The sequence below is a fragment of the Columba livia genome, chromosome 3 (genome assembly GCF_036013475.1).
Source record: "Columba livia isolate bColLiv1 breed racing homer chromosome 3, bColLiv1.pat.W.v2, whole genome shotgun sequence".
Lineage (NCBI taxonomy): Eukaryota > Metazoa > Chordata > Aves > Columbiformes > Columbidae > Columba > Columba livia.
In genome coordinates this window covers 60,357,609-60,380,017 of record NC_088604.1, presented here as the reverse complement: position 1 = coordinate 60,380,017, position 22,409 = coordinate 60,357,609, and the positions used below count along the sequence as shown (strand labels likewise).

Here is a 22,409-nt window from a genome sequence, read left to right as displayed (position 1 = left end):
AGATGATGTTAAATTCTCATTATTGTGTTATCTCCAAGTCTCCTGACACCTCCATTTCTGTCTCGTACTAGGCTTCGACATAGGATAAAACTATATATGGTTCAAGTTAATGTTAAGCAATAGAAAAAAAAACAAAGCAAAACAAAACTAGAAATTACATTTAAAAAAGTGTTTTGTATGCCTACTCAAAATGCCAAGGCCAGTTTTTGTCTCATTCAGCACCCTTTTGAAAAGTAGAATACTGCAAGACAAGTGTTTTCAGCCTGACCTGATTTACAGGACAGAACAGGATAAACAGGTGGTCACTGTCACTCAGCCACCAGGTTATACAATTACCTAAAATAGTAATTAAATCAAAATTACTGGAATAATAAGATGGTATTAGAAAACTGCTCTTTAAAATATACTAAGGGCATCAGAATTTTCAATTTATTTTAACTTATTATAGTCTCTTAACCAAATAAGTCAAATAATAGTCATGAAACTAGAAGATGGATTTGATATTAAAATTCTTTACGGTTTTGGGCACAAATGTCATCATAGTAAAGACAAAGAGTTCCTACTTGTTTAGCATGAAATCAGAACTCAGTGATGAAGTGGTACAATGACAGCATCTGCACACTGTAAACTCCTTGACAAGGGAGTCTCTGTTGTGGCCTCATGCCCACCAGTGTGCCACTTTCTGTTTCAAAGCTACACTCAACTGTAGGCAACCTGGCATTTTGACTGGGGCCTTCCAGGTAAAGCATGGGGCAAGGCACCAAGGCTTTAGCCCTCTCTGTAGCACCATGGTGAAAAAATCATGAGTGTTCTTGGAGAAAACAGGTGAGATTTAGAAAGTATTGCATTTCAGGAAGAGGCAGTCAACAGTGGGAGAAGGTCTTAAGTGCCATGAAGGAGCATAAGCCTCTATTTTGGTGGTGGTAAGGTCAAAGAGATATCACTTTTTAAAAATGAGTTTACAGGCATGGTTGCAATGTCAGGAGTTAAGTCTTATTTTTAAGTTGTGTTAATATACTAGAATGATATTTTAGAAAGAAAAAAAAAAAAGGAAAAAGTATTAGAAGTTATTTGAAAACCTCTACCTTTTGTCTGCTCAGCTGGGTAGAACTACCATTCCAGAAATCTTATGTACATCATACTGTTCTCATCAGAATAAATTGTTGGTAGACTTTCATTGGCAGTTACAGTATAAAATATAAAAAGCTTATAGTGTGGACTTAGATGTTTAAATTTTAACTTATCTGCATTAAAAATATTGGTGAAAAAGAGACATAGTGTTTATCTTTCTGTATGCATTCACATCATTGCTTTATAGTGGAAAAAACCCTGCTCCCTTGATCCTGTGTTGCAAGCTAGTCATGGAATAGAAGACTGTCTTTTTGTAGCAGATATCCTAAGCCTCCCCCTTCCTACCGCTATAAAGTTCTGAGTAATCCTGACAGGCAGCATAGCGATGAGTGTAGATTTCTTGCTAGTCACTGTAGATTTTAGGCCTTTTCCCCATAAATATATTGCTTAACTTTACAAAGATTAATACATGTGCTTATTTTCATGTCATTTGCGTACATAGAATCCTTAGTCTGCATAAGGTCAAGTGCACGTGTAAGTCTTTGAGTGACCAGGATATAAATAGTCTATATATATTTGGCTATTTTGAACACCATTGCTCATGCATGCCTATCAGTTTCACTAGAAGCTTTACGTATGCAAGAGATATAGGGTCACATTTCAAATGATGTCAGTGAGTGCTCCAGAAAGCTTTGCAAAGCTACAAAGCTTGACCAGTGCAGAACCATTTGACTAGCTGCCTCATTTCTTTCTCTCTCTCCACTTCAGGGAAAATTGACATATCTAACCATTCCTCAATATTTATTTTTCCCACTGAGTTATCCAGTTGTTTACCTTATTAGGTTTCTCAAAGTACGTTTACATAGATTTCTCCAAGTACATTTCCATAGATTTTTTTTTTCTCCAGTGGAGGTGAATTCAATGGTTATGCAAGGCAGAGGCCAGCCAGCCACAGCCTTGCCAGTACCCCCCAGTCCTGGCTTTCAACACAGTTGTTATTCCAGTAATGTCTGCCTCTTGTAAGCTGCAGCTGCCAACTGTGTTCAAATGTGTGGTGGTTTTCTACCGTGGGCAAAGAGCCACCAAGACTGAAGCTGAATCCATGAGACTTATTTCACGGCTAAATGCCGATTCCTTTGACCATAATGGCCTATAGGTAATAAATGGTGGAAGTATGCCACAAAGCAGCTTTTTTGGGGTGAGGGAGGTAGGCACATCTCTGTGCTGGAATATGAAAAAAAGTCTGTTGCCCCAAAGCAACAAAGTTATGTCCTAGTAGTCTGGGGAAGAAAAAGAAGATGCCATCCCCCACATTTGTTTTTGGATTTTTTTTTCTTGGATGAATTTTAAATAGCTATTTGTGAGGAAACTACTTTTATTCCAAACAAGGATTCATCTGTCTGCTTCTGCAAGGATTAAACCTACACCAAAAGGGAAACAAACCTCACCCACATTATTCCTGTCTGCGTGGAATTTACAATAATGAAAACACCTCAGCTACTTGCCATAGGGTGTCTGGAAGGCTTGTGTTTTCATCTCATTAACTAGCTCCTTAAGGAAAGCTATTCACATTTCCCCTGGAAAAATCTCTGCAGACAGCAGAGCTGGCCAGCAAGACATGTGACCTCTTCAAAATCTACCCAGCATTTCAGTAAGGAGGAAAGACCTTATATGGTGGTGGAAGACTGATTACTAGAGTACCAAACTAGGTAATTTGCTTTTATCATCCATTCCCCTTACTCCACTATCACCAGTAAGGTTGAACAGACTAAAACTGATGGGATTATTTAATTTTATATGTGTTATGATTGCAGCTGCCTACTTTCTGTGTAACTGTGTCTATTCTGTATAAACTGTATTTATTTATGCACTGAAGTTTATCTTCTAGTTGGCAGACCTTTCTCCTTTTGTACTAATCCTAGAGCCTGATATGGGAACATTATTCTTTCTGGGATAAAACTCAGCGTTCTTGCATGTAGAGGTTACTGACTTAGCTTTAGATGGGCCAGTTAGAAGGTAAGAACCGGTTACCTTTGGACTCATCCAAGCTAGTATGCAATTCTTTCCAGCACAGCTAATTAGCTTAGCCATCCAACTAGCAATTTTCACAGCAAACTAACCCAATTATCTATGCATGATATGACACTGTGTCATGTCTGAGCCCAGAATATGTCTGTCTACATATGGGAAAAATTAACCACAGGTTGTGCCATTGAAAATAGCAGTGGATGCTCTAGGGAGAGGGATAGTTCCCTTCTGCCCTTATAATATAAATATCTGGACTAATAACTGCCTAGTGAGTACCTTGCTATCTGCTCAGGTTTTGTGTCAGCTATCATTTTTTTAACTCAAAATCATTATAAGTAAAGGGCATGAGGAGCCCAGGGTTCTAACTTCCAGAATGCGGCATAAAGTGAAAGCTTTTTGACACTCATTTCAGCATTATCGAGCAATTTTGTTGCGGTTGAGTGCCCTCACTAACTTGATAATGGTGCCAATTTAAGCAGAACAGCGCAGCACTGGAAATGCTGATGAGCTACCAGTAGCTGCAGAGGCACTCAGAGATTCAAGGGAAACCTCTGACAACACACTTTTATTGACAGTGTGGTATCTGTATGACCTGCATCATTATAGTACTTCATCTTCTCATTGTACTTATAAATTTATTCTTGTTGTTCCTAAGAAGTGAGGAAGCACTTCTCCCATTTTTAAAATGCCAATTAATGTGCAAGGATTTTTAAAACCTTAGCCAATGCCAGGCTCAAGAAATCTGCAATAGATTTAGGATTTGAACACTGGTCTTCAAAATGCTAAGGTGAGCCACTGACCAACTTTCTTCTGTGACTGTTACAAAAGTTTTATTGCTTTAACTAGCGTCACATTACAGAAGTGTAAAGAAACAAACACAATACAAAGCATAAGAACTTGCGTACATATAATTACACTGATACTAAGCAAATCTTGGGCAGCGTGCATAGTTATTATCTATTATATCCTTAGGAAGCACTGCTAAGTGACCATTTAATTTAGTTGTTCAAGTTATTTTTCACACTTGGATTATAAATATCCATCACTCCAATGATGAAAGACAAGGCATTAAACTGATTTTCTTGCTCTTAACCTCAGGTTGAGTGATAATCTAGTCAGTCCACTGAAAAGTTACCTATTTTCACTATAGCCGTTGTTAACGTTTAGGCATCCTGTTTTCTACCAAGAAGATAGGAAAAGAAAAAGATTTTCACTGCAAAGCTCTCTTCCTCGACCTTAATTAGAGAAAGGACTTCATCCACATAATCCATGTTACCTCAAGGGACATGGGCTCACAGTAGCAAAAGTAGCACTAGCCCTAAAAACCTTTAAATTTGAAGCTAACCTGGAACCAGTAGTATAACCCAGACACAGACCTTTTCTGACAAAACCAACTGTTACCCTTTAGGAGTATTGCTCGACAGTGTACAGTTTCAAGTATGGACTGGTCTTGCATCAAAGATCCCTGAAGAAATACAGTCAGTACTCCATGTTCCTGTGTTTCTTTTCTAAGTAATTATCCTCTTGGAGTTGCCTGGACTTGCCCTCTAGATTTCTGTCAGCACTGTGTCACTGTTATAGTAAATGACAGCATGGCTGTTTTCAGCATATTTCAAAGACCGCACAGTCAAGAAAGATGTCCTTCTCTGAAGGTACATTGTGCTTTGTCCACTAGTTACACCCACAGATGTTATGATGTCAGCTTTGCATTGATCAGTGACAAACTTTGTGTTTCGTTCTCATGGAAATTCAATTACCTTGTAAAATCTGAAACTGGATACTACATGACGCATTCAGCACAAAGTCTTAGACCATTTAGGTTGCGCAATTTCTGGCTCCTGCTCTTTTGCACAGAGTCCAGTATGAAAGGAGAGGCTGAGAATTGACACCCTCTGGCTTTATAGCGCTAGCAAAATCACACACAGTTCTGTGATAAATCAAGACAGTGGAGTTTGTCTCCAGTAGCTGCCCTCAGAGAAACTGTACAATGCTATTTTCTACTTCTCATACCACTTACAGAGCCAGTTGGGGATATTTACTTGTGCTTAGAATAATCTCAACTCTGTACATGATTTGAGATAGCTTGGGGTGAAATGTAATATCCTATATTACATATGACAGTAGAGTCCTTAATTTGTTTGAGACACTGAGGAATAATAATAGCAGGTGAAATATTTTTAAATACTCTGAGACACAGTCACACCTTTTGCATGTCCCATTGGAATAATTTTTACAGTCCCAGCAGTTTCCTTACAGAGCACAGCCTATGTTCTCATTCTTGCACATGCATATACTACAAGATATAGATAAGAATATTGGTAATGGAAACAAGATCTTTTTCTGCTCACTGCTTCTAAAGAATCATTTACATTAAGGATGATACTAAACTCCCAATTTTGGACTTACTTGTAATAAAATGCCAAACCAAATGATCAACCAATCCATGCAGAAGACTAATCTTCAGGTCATTTTTTCATTCTTCCCTCTCCCACCCCCCCTTTTTTCCCCTAATGGATAATAACATTTGCATGGGTATAACTTCCTTAGAACTTGAGTATTACGAACTCAATGGTATTTAAGCTGTAGATTATAACTGGCATGATAAAGGATCACAAGTGTATCTTTTCTGTCAGCTGTTTCCATTAAGAACCTCTAACCATGGATCATTGATGTAACAGATCATTATGGCCCATTGTGTCAGTTCATCTGTTAGGATCTGTGCACTATAAGCATGACAGATTTCCTCTGCAGCAATTATAGTCTATTGTGACAATAAGATTTAATGAATATAAACAACTAACCACATAATCTGTTATTACAGAACATAGCTATGCACCCAGATGGGAACTGAGTTCCTAGACATTGCCAGTTGGAGTTTTTAAAATGGTGACTATTTCTGTCTTCATGTTATTAGATACAATGCTCTAATACACAGCATACATTTATCTCAACCCTGTCAGGTGAAAAGTCTTTAGAATTTAAAGCCTAATCCTGCCAGTGTTCAGTGATTTAATTTTTTTCTGAGTCAACATTATCTTTTAGGTTTTTGGACACCTACTCCATGTCTTTCATTGTGATACTAGTGGTGCTGTTAATGTTTCAGTACTGACACTGTAGATGAAACAAGTAAATACAATGAAATTGGTCACAGAAATTAATGAAACATAGCAGAACATTCCTGTATTGTTTCCCAAGTATAGACAGGTCTATGTAATATTATTTTTTACAAATGATGGGCAAAGTGCTAAACCAGTGCAAATCTGTAAAATCACAGTGACTGAAATTTTGCTGATTGATGCAGCTGAAGGTCAGACCTAGAAGCTTTTGATACAAATTTGTGAAATTAATACTCTATTTCAAAGTACAGGTTTACAGCTTTTGAATATGAATGCTGGACTTGAGTACATCAGAGGTTACAATTACAGTACAGCTGTATTTTCATCTGTGCAGATGGGCGCTACAGGGATACATACATAGATATATACACACACTCTGTTTCAATAACTGAAAATTCACCGTGAAGAATATGTTAATAAGGAATACATTTGGATGAGTTATGTAAATGCCATTGTGAATCATCATGGCCATTATCATGTCCTTTTTGAAAAGAAATCCACAATTAAACATACTTCCACACATTTATTGTATCAAAAGGGGAAAATATTCTTACCCTTACCTAGCATGCGAACACATTTGGCATTCTGGTCAGGACTATCAAATGAGATTTCTCCGCACCTCTGGAAAAAAAAAAAAAATATATGTTTAGTTAAATATACTGTGATAGTATCCCCGTTCTTGTCCTCAGATAGCTCTGTTTATGTTTTGAAATGGGAGATGTTAAAACACACATTGTAAAAATGTCACAATCAAAAGATTTTCAAGTAGCCGAAGCCTGAGGAAGAATGGACATTGCTAATGTACAAAGATGGGTCAACACTGTATCTTCACCAAGAAAAATTAAAGATAACACTTATCACCTTTGTATCTATGGCTTAAGCTGCTGCTTGATCCATGTTACTATTTGTTAGCATCAGACCCATGAAAAATAATATTCACACATACAGATAAGGAAGATGGGCCATGAAGATTTAGGTTGGACATTAGGAAAAGGTTCTTCCCCCAGAGGGTGGTGGAGCACTGGAACAGGCTCCCCAGCAAGGCAGTAGTGGCCCCAAGCCTGACAGTGTTCAAGAAGAGACTGGACAACGTCCTCAGACACATGGTGTGAACTGTGGGGTTGTCCTGTGCGGGGACAGGAGTTGGACTCCGTAATCCTTGTGGGTCCCTTCCAGCTCAGGACATTCTGTGATTCTATGATTATATGATTACCAGGGATGATGTTCTGTCCCTATACAACCCCAGTGAAGGAACATCATTAGAGTTAGGATCAGAGTACAGAAGTGTTGGGTTGTTTTCAAAGATAAGACATCATTTTTGAGTCCTTTATGCAGACAGGCATGTTGGTTTAGTTGCCAGGAGAAACATAATTGATGTGGCTCATGGGTCTGATCCAGCTCCGATTAAAGTCAGTAAATGTGCAAATCCCACTCACTTCAGTAGTGGTTGCTTCAGGTGCTACAAAAAAGATTCAATTTTGTATCACTACACTCAGAACTCATGATGGGAGCTTAAATATAGCCTCATATTTTATAGGTAAAAGTGGTCTGTACTTCCTTATCTACATATTTGTGGTTTTGGTATCTATGACCAAATGGGAATAAAAGCACAGTGGTTCAAGCGCTCTCCATTTACCTTTCTCTTCCTTTCTCCCTCTTTCTTGTGCTGTTTCCCCTCTTTAGCACCTATGGCTTTCTCTCTATGTAAGACAAAGTGGTTAGTACGTGGGGTTTTTTTTCGTTTTTTTTTTTTTTTTTTTTTTTTTTTTTTTTTTTTTTTTTTTTTTTAGTAGAAGTCATATTTGTAGCAAATATTGAAACCAATAAAGAATTGGGTAAATAAAAAACCTCAGAGCTTCAAAGAAGATGAAACGATGAAACACAGCAACAGTTTCATAAATGAACAACACATTTGGAACTCACTATTTTTAAAAAAGCCTTCACCTCCCTCACACCAAATAAACACAAACAAACAAACATGCAAAAGCCCATCTCCCACTCAGAGTCTTTAAATATATCAGTACATCTAAAAAGAGCAAACAGACGCTTGTATTAACCTTCCTAGGTGGGAAGCAAATAATACTGAAAGATTGCAAAAGAAAAACAACACCTAGTATTTCAAAGTTAATTTTACAAATGCTCTCATACCACCTCCCTTTCAGGAGACACAGAAATTTGCTACGGGAAGAATGTTAAGATATGGGCATTCTTTTCACAGAAATCTCCCAGCTTCTTCTTCATGACCATAAGTATACTTAGACAAATACAGATGAAAAAAAGCATGTCAAAATTCACTGCCCGCCTCCCCCCTGAATTTTTGCTGCTCTTTGAAAATTTTTGGTCATTTTTTTTTTAGTTCCTCAGAGGTATTGTGTGTTCCAGGCATATTTATATAAACATCACATTTCAAGCTGGCAAGTGATGTCTTACAATATTTAACAATACTCACCAGTCCCAGTGCTATGAAATTTGCTAATGTTCCCCAGAATCCATCAACATCCCACGGGATCCATTAGGATGATGGATGAACTTTGAAAATTTTGCAAGTAAGATTCAGATAACTGTATTCAAGTTCATAGCCTTATCTGGTTTCACTTAACCCCTGCAACCCACCAAACTGGCTGCAAATCATGCTACAACAGTCAGCCTAGGAGATTCTTCACTACTACCAGTGCATCTGGAAATACCAGGAGACAAAGCTTCTGCAGCAATTTAATTTCTGATGCCAGTAAGAGCTCTTAGGTGCACATCAACGCTCAGAGCATCTGAAAAAGACTTAGTTGGATCCTGGATGTGTAAAGTGGCACAGAAGTGCAGCAGGGACTCATTTTTGCTTATCCAATAAATAGAGTAATTTTGGGCATTTTTGCTGTCAGCAAATGTTTTCCGTGAACAAGAAGTAAGGAATGAGTTCAGGATTTGATCTTTAGGATTAAACTGAGACTTTGCCACCACTGCTATGAATTCCTGCCAGAGATGGACAACCTTCTCCTGTCCTTTTCTCAGCCTGTCTTACTTCCCTTTCTGTTTTGGGTTTGTTCTGCCTGCTTGGATATCAGAGCTGATACTGAGAGGTGAGGTCAAGAGTCTCTTTGGTCTCAATCAATTTCCTAACTAGTTCTAAAGCAGCTGTTCATTCTCTAATGAAATATTCTAAGTTGGCTACAAAGTCAATAGTGGACCCATCAGGGTCAGGAATTTCACATTAGACACTGGTTATTCTAATTTTTAATTTCAACCAGTCAAAAGACAGAGAGGAGAGGAGAGGAGAGGAGAGGAGAGGAGAGGAGAGGAGAGGAGAGGAGAGGAGAGGAGAGGAGAGGAGAGGAGAGGAGAGGAGAGGAGAGGAGAGGAGAGGAGAGGAGAGGAGAGGAGAGAAGAGAAGAGAAGAGAAGAGAAGAGAAGAGAAGAGAAGAGAAGAGAAGAGAAGAGAAGAGAAGAGAAGAGAAGAGAAGAGAAGAGAAGAGAAGAGAAGAGAAGAGAAGAGAATAACCCTGGACGTATCTGCTGCATGTATGCATATTTATTGCACATGTGCAGATCACAATATATGTCTGTTGGGGAAGCTGAGAGAGAAGTATGACATCTCTTTTAAAGGCTGGCTACAGAGCCTTTAGAAACTGCTGCTTCTAAGCAGCACTGGCTTTATTCATAGGAGTCAAGTCTGGAAGAATGTATCGGTTTTCTGTTCCCATTTTAGAGAAGCAAGAGTCTAAATGGTGAGCTGTAAAGACCCAATATGTTATCCAGTTAGGAAGAGCAATGAACTGAAACGGGAGAGTTGCCTCCGAACATAATTTCTTGAAATCTATGATGAGATTGGATTCTCAGTGCCGATCTATATTTGAAGCTCATTGAAGTTCCAAGGTTTCACTCTAAAAATCTGATAAATCTTATTCTTGGATCTAAATGATCCCTGAGTTTGGGATATTTTAAATCTCAGTTTGGGCTTTGTGGTTAGGGCAACTACAGTACTACTAGATTGCCTCTGTCATATATAGTCCTGGATGTTGGGCTGGTGAGTTTACAGGGGCAGCCTGGCTGAAAATAATGCCACAGGTTTTCACTTCCTCTGAAGTGAGAGAAGATTTGCTTTTTAAAAATCTTTAAACACTGCTGTGTTCAGAAGTGGTCAGATTTAAGAAACAAGTGGGTAAATACAAGAAAAAATCACCCCTCCAAATCTTTGTTATACCTTCATATCTCTTGAATCACTGAATTCTGGACTAGACTGTGTGATTTCTTCTCTTTCTTGTGAAGAGGAAAGTATAGTTTCTTTCAGTTAATAATATTTTCAGTATTATGTATGTCTTTCCACTTAGGATTGTAGCCTGCAATTCATTATGCATGTGAGAAAGTATTTGTATTTATATAATAAAATAAATTAATATATTATCTGTTCTCAAGTCCCCTTTTTGGAGATTGGATGCGTGCCAGGATGTTAAGTCTGTTGCACAAGCTGAAAAGTAGTGAACTAGAATGGGACTCACCAGTCCCCCATGGAAAAAGAAACCGAATCACAGAGCAGCTGAAAGTGTAGCTTTAGAAAAACAAACAAACAAACAAACAAAAACAAACCAGAGTTGCTGTTAGAGAGTGAGGACAAAAGGACATGATCTTCAGAAGAAATGTGACATGAAGCCAGGTCCTTTTATAAGTAAACTGGACAGCTTGAAGCCATCCTGGTTGGCTATGATGGCCCAGTACCACCTGTTGGAAAAGACAAATACCGTATTACACAGGCACCATCCTCCATAGCAAAAGACTGCTGAAGGAGGGTGTTCTCAGGCAAGATGACCTCTTTGCAAGATACCATGAGGAGTACACAGGAGAACAAGAAGCCACAAGGGGCCCTGTGCCAAAACAGTGTAAGCAAAACTGCAGAAAAGCAGGGCACAACTGGCAAAAATAAAAAAGGTCATGCAGGGAGTGGATGGAAAATCTTCTCTAGTCAGTTGTACTAATTCAGTAATGCATCTCATATTACTTCTCCAGTATTACATGATCATTCATAGGTTGGGTTTCCATTTCCAGCATGCCTGGGCTCACACCACCTGCATTTGAGGATTTGAGATATGTAGCAATAAACAGGGTGTATATACACCAGACAGAATATGCCCTTAGTGTTTTTCTTTTGTGTTGTGGAGAAAACTTCATCTACAGAAACAATGTTTTTGAAGTCATTCTATTCAATGTCTATCTGTATGGTAAATTAAAGCATTACACATTCTAAGAAGAGAAATACAAATCAATTGAAATAAATAGGGCTAAATTCTTACTTATGACTAAATTCAGCAAGTAATGGTCTGAAAGTTTGTCATGAGAATTGCAGTAAGTGGCACGGTAATTTTCTGCTTATTAAATGCATATAATTAACATTTAACAATTTTAATAATTTCAGAGTGTATAGGGTTTAAAAATATAATAAGAGTTTTTCTGGCATGAAATTTGAACATGCACAATTTTAACCTTTTAAGCCACAGACAACCAAGTTTAAAAGCCAGCTTAGTCAGTCAAAAAGTTATTGGAGTAGGAACCATATTTGTTGTTGTCTTTACTTTGTTCTGGTCTGCACGTCCTGAGTATGGTGTTCAACACATATGTCTCTTCCAACGTTGCAATAATCAATGAGGTACTAGATGTACATGATCAGTCAAACATGACAATAAAGTTGGGATAATATTGTTTTTGCAGGAGGTGACAGGGATTATTAAACCTCCAAATAGAGGAGATATGTTAATTGCACATTGAATGCATGCCAGGTACTTTTAAAGGATCCATCTGTTTTCATTTTTTAAAGGAACCTTATGTTAATATGCTTTGCTCTTACCAATAGAAATAAGTAGAAATAAGTGCATTCTACATAACAACGGTGTTTGGTAAAAGGGTTTTTTCTATCCTTTCCCCCCACCCTCCCCAGAGTACTGCATATAATTTCTCATTCCTTTAGAAATCAGAGTTAAAAGATATACTTGTAGACACAACCAATTACAATAATTCAAGGCAGAGCAAACAGCTTCTATGCTTCTATGAAAAAACAGATCTAAGAGGCAAAAAAATGCTACTGTTATTAATATTTCTCTTTTCCTATTATGTTCCTTTCTACATCACTTTTAAAAAGGACTTGAATGAAGTCCTGTAGTATGTAAAAGCATAACTGTAGTTGCCTAAGGATTTATAGATGTAAAGTTTGTTGGTGTGAAAAGCAACAGTACTTCATAAGTTTTAGCAATCTTTTATAAAAACAACTGGCCACTCGTAACTCATATAAATAGCTGAAAATTAAGGGCAATAATTCACAAGGAGTCAGGCCACATGCTTTTTGTCTTCAGGCTGCCTGGAAGGAGATTTAAGGTAGATTTATCTCAAATGCTGATGAAATATCAGAGTGTAGGAACTGTAAGATTTCCAATGCCTTGTTACACTTGTGGTATTTCCAGTTCTGTCTCTCCTCTCTGACAGGGACAAAAGAAAGTACAGGAACTACCAGAGCAGTCTGACATATGTAATCTGTCCTGCCTGCAGACTTTTCACAAGCACCACCCCAAATTGAAAGCCTTGTAATATTATCTGTTAGTGATTAAATCAGTGTTTATGTAAAACAAGGAAGTTCCCTACCAGTACTCTGCATAATCTTGAGATGCACTGAAATGTCAGATACTTCTGCATTTTGCTGAATCTATACAAATGGACTTTGTTGGCATATAGCTAAGGAATTAAGCCATTGTTTTCATTTGTTTAGAGACAAAAGCTTATTTTCTCTGTATCACACCTTATTTTAAATTTAACAGGCCCGTGTTTGATCAATTTTCTCTGGAGCGAATGACTGCAAAAAGCTCACTGTAGTCATATAACCTTGAATTGCCAACTTTGAATCCTTCAAGAACTTTACTTAGACTTTATTACAGGAAAATATGTTAAAAATGAATGCAACTTGAGAATCACATGTATAAACATTCTTATTGGTAGAAAAGACCACTAGAATCTTTCAGATAATGAAATTACCCAAGATCTATAAAAGCGCCTTTGTCCCCAGGCCTTATTAAGAGTTCATGTAATGATTGTAGATAAAATATTATACTTACCTGAAAATTTAGACCTACCTTTGGTAAGGTACGTGTTCCACTAAATTAAGCGGCAAAAAAGTACACTTATCTTGAACTGGTATGTATTATGTTTATATCCACCCATTTATAAATATGGTGTAATCACAGCATACTGACAATTGCCTTTAAAATACATTTGCTGCTCTTAAAATTACTACTATTACATTGCAACTCTACCACATTTCGTGAGCAAAGTTTCCAGCTTCCCTATTTAGTATCAGAATTGAGGCATACTTAAACTGAAAATTCAGGTTCTATTAACATCTGGATGATTTTCTGCAGAGTAGAATAGCTATGTCTGGGAAGACTTGCTTTGACAGTTCCTCCCTTGCCAAGCTTTCCCAGTGAAAGAGGTTTCTCTTCCCTCCAGGAAGTTAAAACATGTTGCTCAAATAACCTTTCAACACTGTCAGTGTCAATCTCCAGTCAAACCTTGGCAATTCTTTTCATTATGGAATTTACCACGCTGTGGCTCCTCAGCTAATCTGAACAGAAGACTCAGCAAAATAAGTAATTACAACTAAATTGAACAATAATTCCCAGCCAACCATTGTTGCCGGTAGTCAGCAACTTGTTTGTGGGCTAAATAACCTGAGGTGAACCTTTAGGCAGTTCATTTTCTCACAAACCTGTGATTTACTATGGTTAAGAGTGGTTTGAAATGGATTGATGTTGCTGGAAAATGGACAGAGCAGCTTAACTGCTTTGTTTTCTTCTAGAATTAAGGAAAAAAAAAAGTTTAACAGTGTGTGACTTCATTAGGGAGGCTCCAGTAGCCTTGGCCCCCTTGAGAATCTGTCAGTGTTTCAATATGGCATCCCTACTTTTAAGTGTTTATAACAGGGGCACTGGGAGCCAAGTCTAGAATTACTAAGTAATAAAAATGCTGGGTTTTAATAAGCAATAAGTCACAGTTGAATGCACTGACAGGCGAGGCACGACTTGTAGGCATGTTCTGAGGGGGTGCCATCATCCTACAAATGTTAAAGAGCAGACTAATTTTTTGCTCTCATGGGATAAATCTGTATTACAGTTCATTTGTTAGTTTACATTTTAAAGAATGTAAAACATCTGTAGATTACGTAATGAATCCTTCCACCACAAAACCAGTTCTAAGTGGGAGGGAAGATGAGAGGAAAATATCAATACTAGGGAAAAGGCAAATTTGTTGTCTCAGTTTGTTGTTGCTCTGATGTGAAACATCAAAGTTTTCTGCATTTAAACATCTTCTGGACCGCATAATTGTCTTTCCTCCTCCTTTCAGTTACAGAGTGGGGCTGTTCTCCTAGCTGCTTTCCATGGTTACTGCCATTCTAACTTTCACTTTCTATTGAAATATCTAATGGAAGGAAAACATGGGATTAATTTGTGAAAATTTAGATCTCAACTTCAACCACGTGTTTTTCTCACATATGTCCCACTGATCTACTGGATCAAAGGAAGGGTCAAAGCCTCAGAAGTACCAACTGACACACCACTCTTTCCAAGAAGCAAATCAAAGGCCTGTGGGAGAATAAATCTGCTGAAACATCTCCTTAGGCTATTCAGAGCAACATGGGATGAATTTTGGCACCTACTTTTTTGTGTGTGCCCACTGCATTCCATACGCTTTGCATACAAAAGTACAGCCTCAGGAAGGACAAGAAGACAAAGCTCCTGTCAGCCAACACAGACATCGGGTTCCATGTGTCTAAGACTGTCTCCCTGATCACTTTCTGAGCAGTACCAAGCACCAGTGGCTACCTGCTTCTCAAGAGCTGGATGTTCTTTGTTCCCTGAAACATCAGCAGGCAGCAAGTCAGTCCTGTTTCATCCTTTCTGGGACTTCATTTTTAAGGAATGGGAGTTGGTGAGAACAAGCCATGCCAAAAACATACCAACAACTACGTAATGTGTTCACAGGTCCACTGCTTTCACTCACCTTCTGGCATCAACACAGATTTAGGTAACAGAACAAGCACTGGACCAACAAACCAGGGAGGAGTTAGAAGTCATCAAACACACCTCAAAAACATACTTGTGGAAGGTCTGGTCAAGCAGATAGCTTCAGCAGAATTGAATACAGAGCACTTAAAGGTGGAAGGTAGGAAACTACTTCTCCATCGTTCCTCACTTGTGCACCACACACTGCTTGAGTCTGAAGGTAGTAGGGCCCCATGATCCAATGACTGCAAAATTGGTCATCTCCTTAAAAGTGAGCTTTTCTCTTTCTCTTTTCTCACTTTCTCTCCTTGCTCTTTCTCTAAGATAACTTTGAGTTTCACTCTGCAAATAAAACTTTGTAGGAACAAAATCCTTTCTACAACACTGTGTCGTCACACCATGCCCTGAGGAAACCTGGGTCCAGCTGCTGTGCAAAGAGGACACAACCAAGGAATGGCCTCAGGCCTTGTTTTCTCTAGCTGGTTGGATGATTTCGATGTGTCACAACATGAAGGCCTCACTTCGGACTGTATCTCCTGAGCTTACCACCAATTGCTTACCGTTTTACTCCCAAATTTGATTCTGGTTATTCTTCCCAAACATTTTGGACCCTCCTGCCATGTACTTATTTTTAAACTATTTTGCCACAGTAAGCAATCTTAATATATAAGCACTATCTTCAGTTGTTCTGTGCCAATGGCCTGATACAAAATTTTGTGGGCATCTGTCCAGCGTGATACCAAACACATACTGTAAAAATGGGCTTCTTTAGTGGTATTTTAGCCAGTTAACACATGCTTCTACAGTCACAACTATCAATTAGAAATGATCTTATACTAGTGCAGTTTGGAAAAAGAAATTAAAAAAAACAAAACAAAACAAAAAACTAAGTAACTTTAGCACTGCAAAAATGACTTTCAGAACTTCAAGTACAACCAGCATACATCACGTTTCTACATGCAGAACATATGGAGCTAAAAACCAGCAAGTGTTGTTTTGAAAAGAAAAAAAATGATTTCAAAAATTGTCATGTTAAACATTGGGGAAGAACATTAGAACATTAGAAGTCATTGATACTGACATACTTTTTATACAGCTTTCAAAGTGGGATCAATAACATATCTGGAGCCATACAAATGTCATTATTTTCAGAAAATATTATTGCTACTGCAATATTCACTATGAACATACTTCAGCTACAGGAAAATCCATGTTTTTTGAACATATTAGATACAGTTTCCAAGGTCATAGTCTTTTGGAGCAATGCTAAAAGGACTAATTTTCTCCCTGAAAATAATTCTCAGAAGCATAGAGTTTCTTTTAGAGGTGTGTGGTGGAGTTTGTGGTTTTGTTTGTTTGTTTGTGGTTTGTTTGTTTTTTAAATGTGTGTAAGCATCAGTTCAAAACAGGTGTATTGTTGACAAGTGCTGCACAAAGCTGTTCTTTTCACTCACTTCTTAACAGCTTCTGGTTATAATCTCTTAGCTAAGACTACAGCTATGCCTGTCCTTGAGATAGTAAAATAAAAGGACAAAGCTTCTGCAAATGTTTCTTTTACTTTTGAGGAAACTCATAGGAGTTTACACAAGGAATTAATTGCCTGGGTAGCTTCCTTCTTCTCTTGCAGGCCCAAGGCCTTCTCAAGTGATGTGAATCTTGATTCCTCATACAAAAATTATAAATGCATCTCATTCTAAAGAGGCTTGTTTTAGACTGCAGAAACAACTGGAATAAAGAACAGCAAAAAAACCTCCATGGAAACAAAATGCCCCATAGGTCTATACTCAAAGTCTTCCTGCGCTGCCGACCAACAGTCTAGAGAAAATTAAACCGTGATAGTTTCATAGCTATCTACAACTGCCATAATCCTATTTTGAGAACAGGTGTTCAAACAAGTCTGGAATGATATTATAGAATTAACTTCCATGTGTAATCCAAATAAGATCCTGAGCATATCAGAAGGTAAAGACCTCTTAAGGCACCCTACTGCAAAAAATTTACCTGCCACACTTCAGTTTCTTAATAAGTTTTCATCACTAAGGAACATGAAAGTATTTTAGACTTAATTATGAAGAGCTATATTTTTGCCAAGAAAAAACATCATGAACCTCACACATTAGATAATTACAACATACAGCAAAGCACATTATATAAAGGTAATTTTTAGTAAAAAGCAGAGTAAAAATTAATTGCATAGAATGCCTCTGTACTAAACCTGCTTTCTTCGTAATAGAAACCAGAAAAAAGGAAATAGTTACTATTCTTTCAGGCATTGCTAATAAGAGACAACACCTACTATTTATGGGAGCTAAATTAAAGTTAGAAAAGGATTTGGTCGAATGTGGTTCCCTCACTTCATCTGGATTTACCTTCTGAGTATAAATTCTCTTGAACAGACATGTCCTCCTGTTGTAGGTAGTGAACTGCAAGTACTCTGCAAAAATGGCAAGGCCATGTTTCTTGTTACTCCCTATTCATCTGGATGCTGCTTTTCTGGGGGGAAACTGAAAACTGTTCTTCATCTGTAGAAGAAAAAAATGTTAACCTGTTAACCTCTTGTTCCCGTGGAGATAATATTACATTGCCTTTTGGCCTGGTTTTGCTCATATCTTCCACTCTTAGCTGCCAGAGTCAACACGGAGAACATACTACTGGTACAACTTCTGTCACATATCCCCTACCCATCTGTACAAAACCAGACAATGCCTTTGATTTTTAGTGTTAACCAATTTGATTCTGACTAATATGGATGGCATCATTTCTATTCAGTGTCTATTACCAACCTTATCACCATACGTCTGAATTTGTTGCAGCAGACGTATTAAGTAATGTGACTAATATCTGCCGTATATAGTTTGTTCTTTATCTGGTTCCCCGGGGGAAAAAATAGGTGTACAACATAGCATTTTCTTTTCAAAAGATTTTATTTTTGGACGTGTTTGGTTTTGTCTTGTGCTATTTAAGTGTGATTGTTATTATGTTATTATGTTAAAGATGGAATTGCAAAACAACTCATAAGATCTGTTGTTTTTAATTTTTTTTCTTGAATTCCCAATTTTTACAAGATAGGCTTCAAGAAAAATCGTTCTCCCTGTGTATTTTCAGACAATTGCCAAGATACTGGATGTCTTACCTAGTTATTTCTTTAAATTAAGTCTCCATCATATTTAAAACTATGGTGGACTCTTTTGAATCTCACTTGAGGAAATTTCTAGAGATTGATATAGACCACCTGATTACAGAGAAAGCCTGCATGTCCAACTCTTCATTAATTAAAGTCAGAAGGATTTAGTCAGCTCTGAGCATAAACATCTGCTGTACATTTGGACCCTAAAATCAGTGTTAATCCTGAATGTTAGAGGTGACATTTGCATGACAGAAGAAATGCTCTCCCAGCAGCCACACGATGGCCAACAAATGGCTGGCAGTTAAGCAGAAATGATGAAATTGCGAATGGTTTCACCAGGACATGTGGAATATACAGAACATTTAGTTAGAGGAGGGAGGCCAGAATGGACTGTTTAACAACTCTAGATTAATTGTATTTTTGTGAAGAAATTAAAAAGGTGTTTTTAATACTGTTTTGTTCATAGTTATTAGGACTAATTGACCACTTGGGAAGAGTACAAGGTGAATAGCACAATACATCTGTCAGGCTGTACAAACAACTAAACACTAAAGGAAAACGTGCCATTTTCTTCACAGTAAACAGAACGCCTTTTCTGAAGCTATGGGTAGATCCTGTTATTTCCTCTTACCTTTAAAGAAATGATAAAACAGTAGGGAAAAGAATATTTCTGGTTTTCTTATTTTTATTTTGTTGTATACCTTTATACATAGCACATAATGCTTACAATGGAGTATAAAATACAGTTATAAATTTTGGGGGGTAAAGATTGCTGAGTGAATTTTACTTTGTGGGAAGCAGTGGTATGTTTAGAAGTTGCGCAGTGCAATGATTGAGAGAAAGGAGCAGAAGCATTTTCCTTGTCAGAATCTGAAAGCACCTGTTATAATAAGTTCTCCTTTAAAAACATTAATACATTATTATGGTGTCTGTAGTGTTTACACGTGGCACTTCCCATTCCTCACAAATGAGTTGGTTACCCATATATTGCAATATACCTGACCCACTGACTGACAAAACTGGACAAGTGGTCCATGCCTATCATTTTACTAAGAAAGAACAATGAAGTTTTTTACAGCAGCAATTAGAAACTTTGTTTAAGCTTATTTTCCTAGCATTTACAAAAGTTATTTTGAAACATAATTTACATAATACATAAATTATGAAGTTATATCTAATTATCTTGGCTAACTTTATTTTAAAACCAAAAGGTACTATTCATTTTATGCCACACGATCCTAATTAATAAGCCAGGTGAAAATGCTGCTCAGTGCGAACAAGTTTTTCAGTAGAAAATTGCTTGTGCAATTAAAAGAGATTTTGAAGTACCTCCTGTTCATATGAAAGCATGTGAAGTTTGAGTTTGGATTTAAACTCTTGTTGCTCAGACATCTGTATCATGGATGCAGACGCATTTCTATTATTTGACTGCTCTTAGTGCAATGCTGACATACTGACTGAAGCAACTGCAGCAAAACTCATGCTGAGACAAACACAATGGAATGAGTTTTTAACAAGTGTCTGCACGTGGAAAATGTTTGATGTCTCTGTGATTTTGTTTAGTTTGCTTCGTTTTAGTTTTTCACATTTTTATGTTAATTATTTTTTACAATATTATTTAACATTACCCTTGAGGCAGGCTATGTTTTACAGTTAGATACTGTACAGATGGGAAATGGAGGAAAGGACTGATTACATAAACTTACTAAAGGTCGCCAACTCACTGAAAGAGCAGGGAGTAACATTCCAGTTGCTTCTAATTCTGTGTACTATTTCTTACATTAACAGTATGACTACGTTTATCTTGTTGAGTAATGGATAAGTAAATACAGGAAATAATAGTGCAGACTGATGAGCACTCTCACCTCATAAAGTCGGCTGAGCAACTTAGGCCAGAAAAATAAGCTTTCAGGAGAAATATTTTGAAAACAAGTGTCACATTAGATCAGAAACACTATCAAGACTTCTGAAAGGCACCTCAGTGCCTCAGTTATTAAATCAGCCCTGTGCTGGTTGACCATTTGTTTTTTCCCTATGCACTTGTATGTAGTAAATCCAGTACATACAGGTAACGCGCTGGTGAGCATTTGAGAGGTTCCGTTTTTCTTTGATCTGCAAAGGAAGTAAAGACCCTGGCTGGTACAGCAGCGATTCTTTAGCTACAGCTGGTCACCTCCACCCCTGCTTCTCCCTCCCCATCTGGAAGCCACTGGATGAACCCCTGGAGTATCGGTAAGCATCATACTTTGACAGCAACAGGAACCATGATGACACATCTAAAGGAGAGGATGAGCACTGCCAGCTCTGCATATCAGATGGTCTGTTCTGTATTTGATATTGACATATTCATCTGGCATTAAGCTAACTGGATTTGTAAAAAAAATGTGAATGAGGATAGAGATTAAAACTGCCTTCTCAAGACTTCCCTTCAAGGGGAAACATAGAAGGGTTTATCAAAATGAAATGCTTATTTTGGAATAATCAGACTTGGTAAAATATTGTAAAACAGAAACCAAATAACTTCTGATTTTGAAACAATCACCAAACAAAAAGTCCTTAAATGAAAAAATATCTAAGTAAGATTAATCTTCCCATCTGGGTGTACAGTAATCCAAGAGAGGGATAACAAAGTTATTGTGTGGGTTTTTCAATGTTTTTCTTGTGTTCAGTGTGGTATTTCACAACTGACTGGGGCCTCCTTCCTCAGTACATTGAGAAACATTGATTGCAGTATTAAATTCTATAAATGAAAAAAAACCAACAGCTTGCCATAAATCTAACTCCTGTAGTGTCAGAAGTTGGGTCTTTGAGTAGCTCAGTTTCCAGCCATTGTTAAATTATACAAATGACAGAAAGCCATCTTAGACCACTGGAAATCATGCTCCAGCTGAACTAAGGGGTCTACGACATTGGGCTAGTGCCATTTAGAAATTCCAGCCTTCACAGACAGTAATTGCACGAGGGACTGATGTGGACAACACTCAGCCTCCCCCATGAGCAGATAAATCATGTGGCAGCCATTAACCCAGATCCTAAGCATGATTCAACCCTGTCTTTCTGAAGGGCAGAAAGGCAGCTTTCCTTTCTACACGTAACACCTAAGCCATCATCATTGAAAAAAACTACTGTCTTCCATTTTTTTTTTACCACATTTGAGTTAAATAACAGGCCCTGTTCATCACTGAATATCTATCAAAAATTGAAGCCATCACACATCCGTGGCATTCTGGACATAACTGTGATGATGTAACCCTTCATACAAGGCTGTGCATTCACTTCTAGTAGACCCTAGCTGTTTAGCTACAACTGAACTGCTCTGGTGGTGTTCACTAACAACAGCATCTTTAAATATGACATAGGCCAGCCTGGTCCATATTTTGAAGTATACTGGTGTTGCCACAGTTATATTTCATGATGAGAGAAAGCTCTGTCTTAAGTCCACCTCCCTTCTCAACAAGGAGATTTGACATTGCTTGACCGCACATTTATTTTTATCTGGAGACTATATGGAAGAGATTAAAAAAGCCTATTGTAGTAACACAGAAGCCTGGAAAAAGATTAAAAATGTGTCTTTCCCATGGAAAGGATGTTAATCCAGTATCAAAAAGTGTTTAGGCTGTGATATCTTTGGAAGCTTACGGATGTCACCTTACAATGGTGTGATAACTATGAAGGGTCAGGCTGGAACCAAACAAAGCTGAAATTCAATGTCATCCTGCTTATCCTTTAAAACATTATATCACACTAAAGCGGGGAATTTCAAAACAGTAAATCTCTATAATCCCAATGGGAAATCAAGGATGGAGAATTTCCTGTCCTTTGATATTTAAAATCGGAAATGTTGATGTTTTCTTTCAACTTACTTTTATTGGTTTTGCATAATACTTGAAACAATACATAAAATAAATATTTTATGATTTTGTTCCTGAACATTTTCACAGAACAAACACAAAATATCACAACCTTGTCTACTCTGTTGACCTTCGCCACAAGTGTCCAGGACATGAGTGTCTCCGCCCACCAGACAGCTACATAAAG

At 37.6% G+C, this 22,409-nt stretch overlaps 1 protein-coding gene across 3 annotated transcripts in view; it reads right to left on the bottom strand.

Moving 5' to 3' along the window:
• The window catches only part of PDE7B (phosphodiesterase 7B), a 190,065-nt gene that overhangs the window by 115,753 nt on the left and 51,903 nt on the right, over positions 1-22,409 (bottom strand). For all 3 annotated transcript variants that reach the window (XM_065057120.1, XM_021297125.2, XM_005509406.3), the window contains one exon: positions 6,776-6,836. In XM_065057120.1, coding sequence (XP_064913192.1) covers positions 6,776-6,782 — 7 coding nt within the window. In that variant the 5' untranslated portion in view covers positions 6,783-6,836. The remainder of the gene's footprint in view (positions 1-6,775; positions 6,837-22,409) is intronic.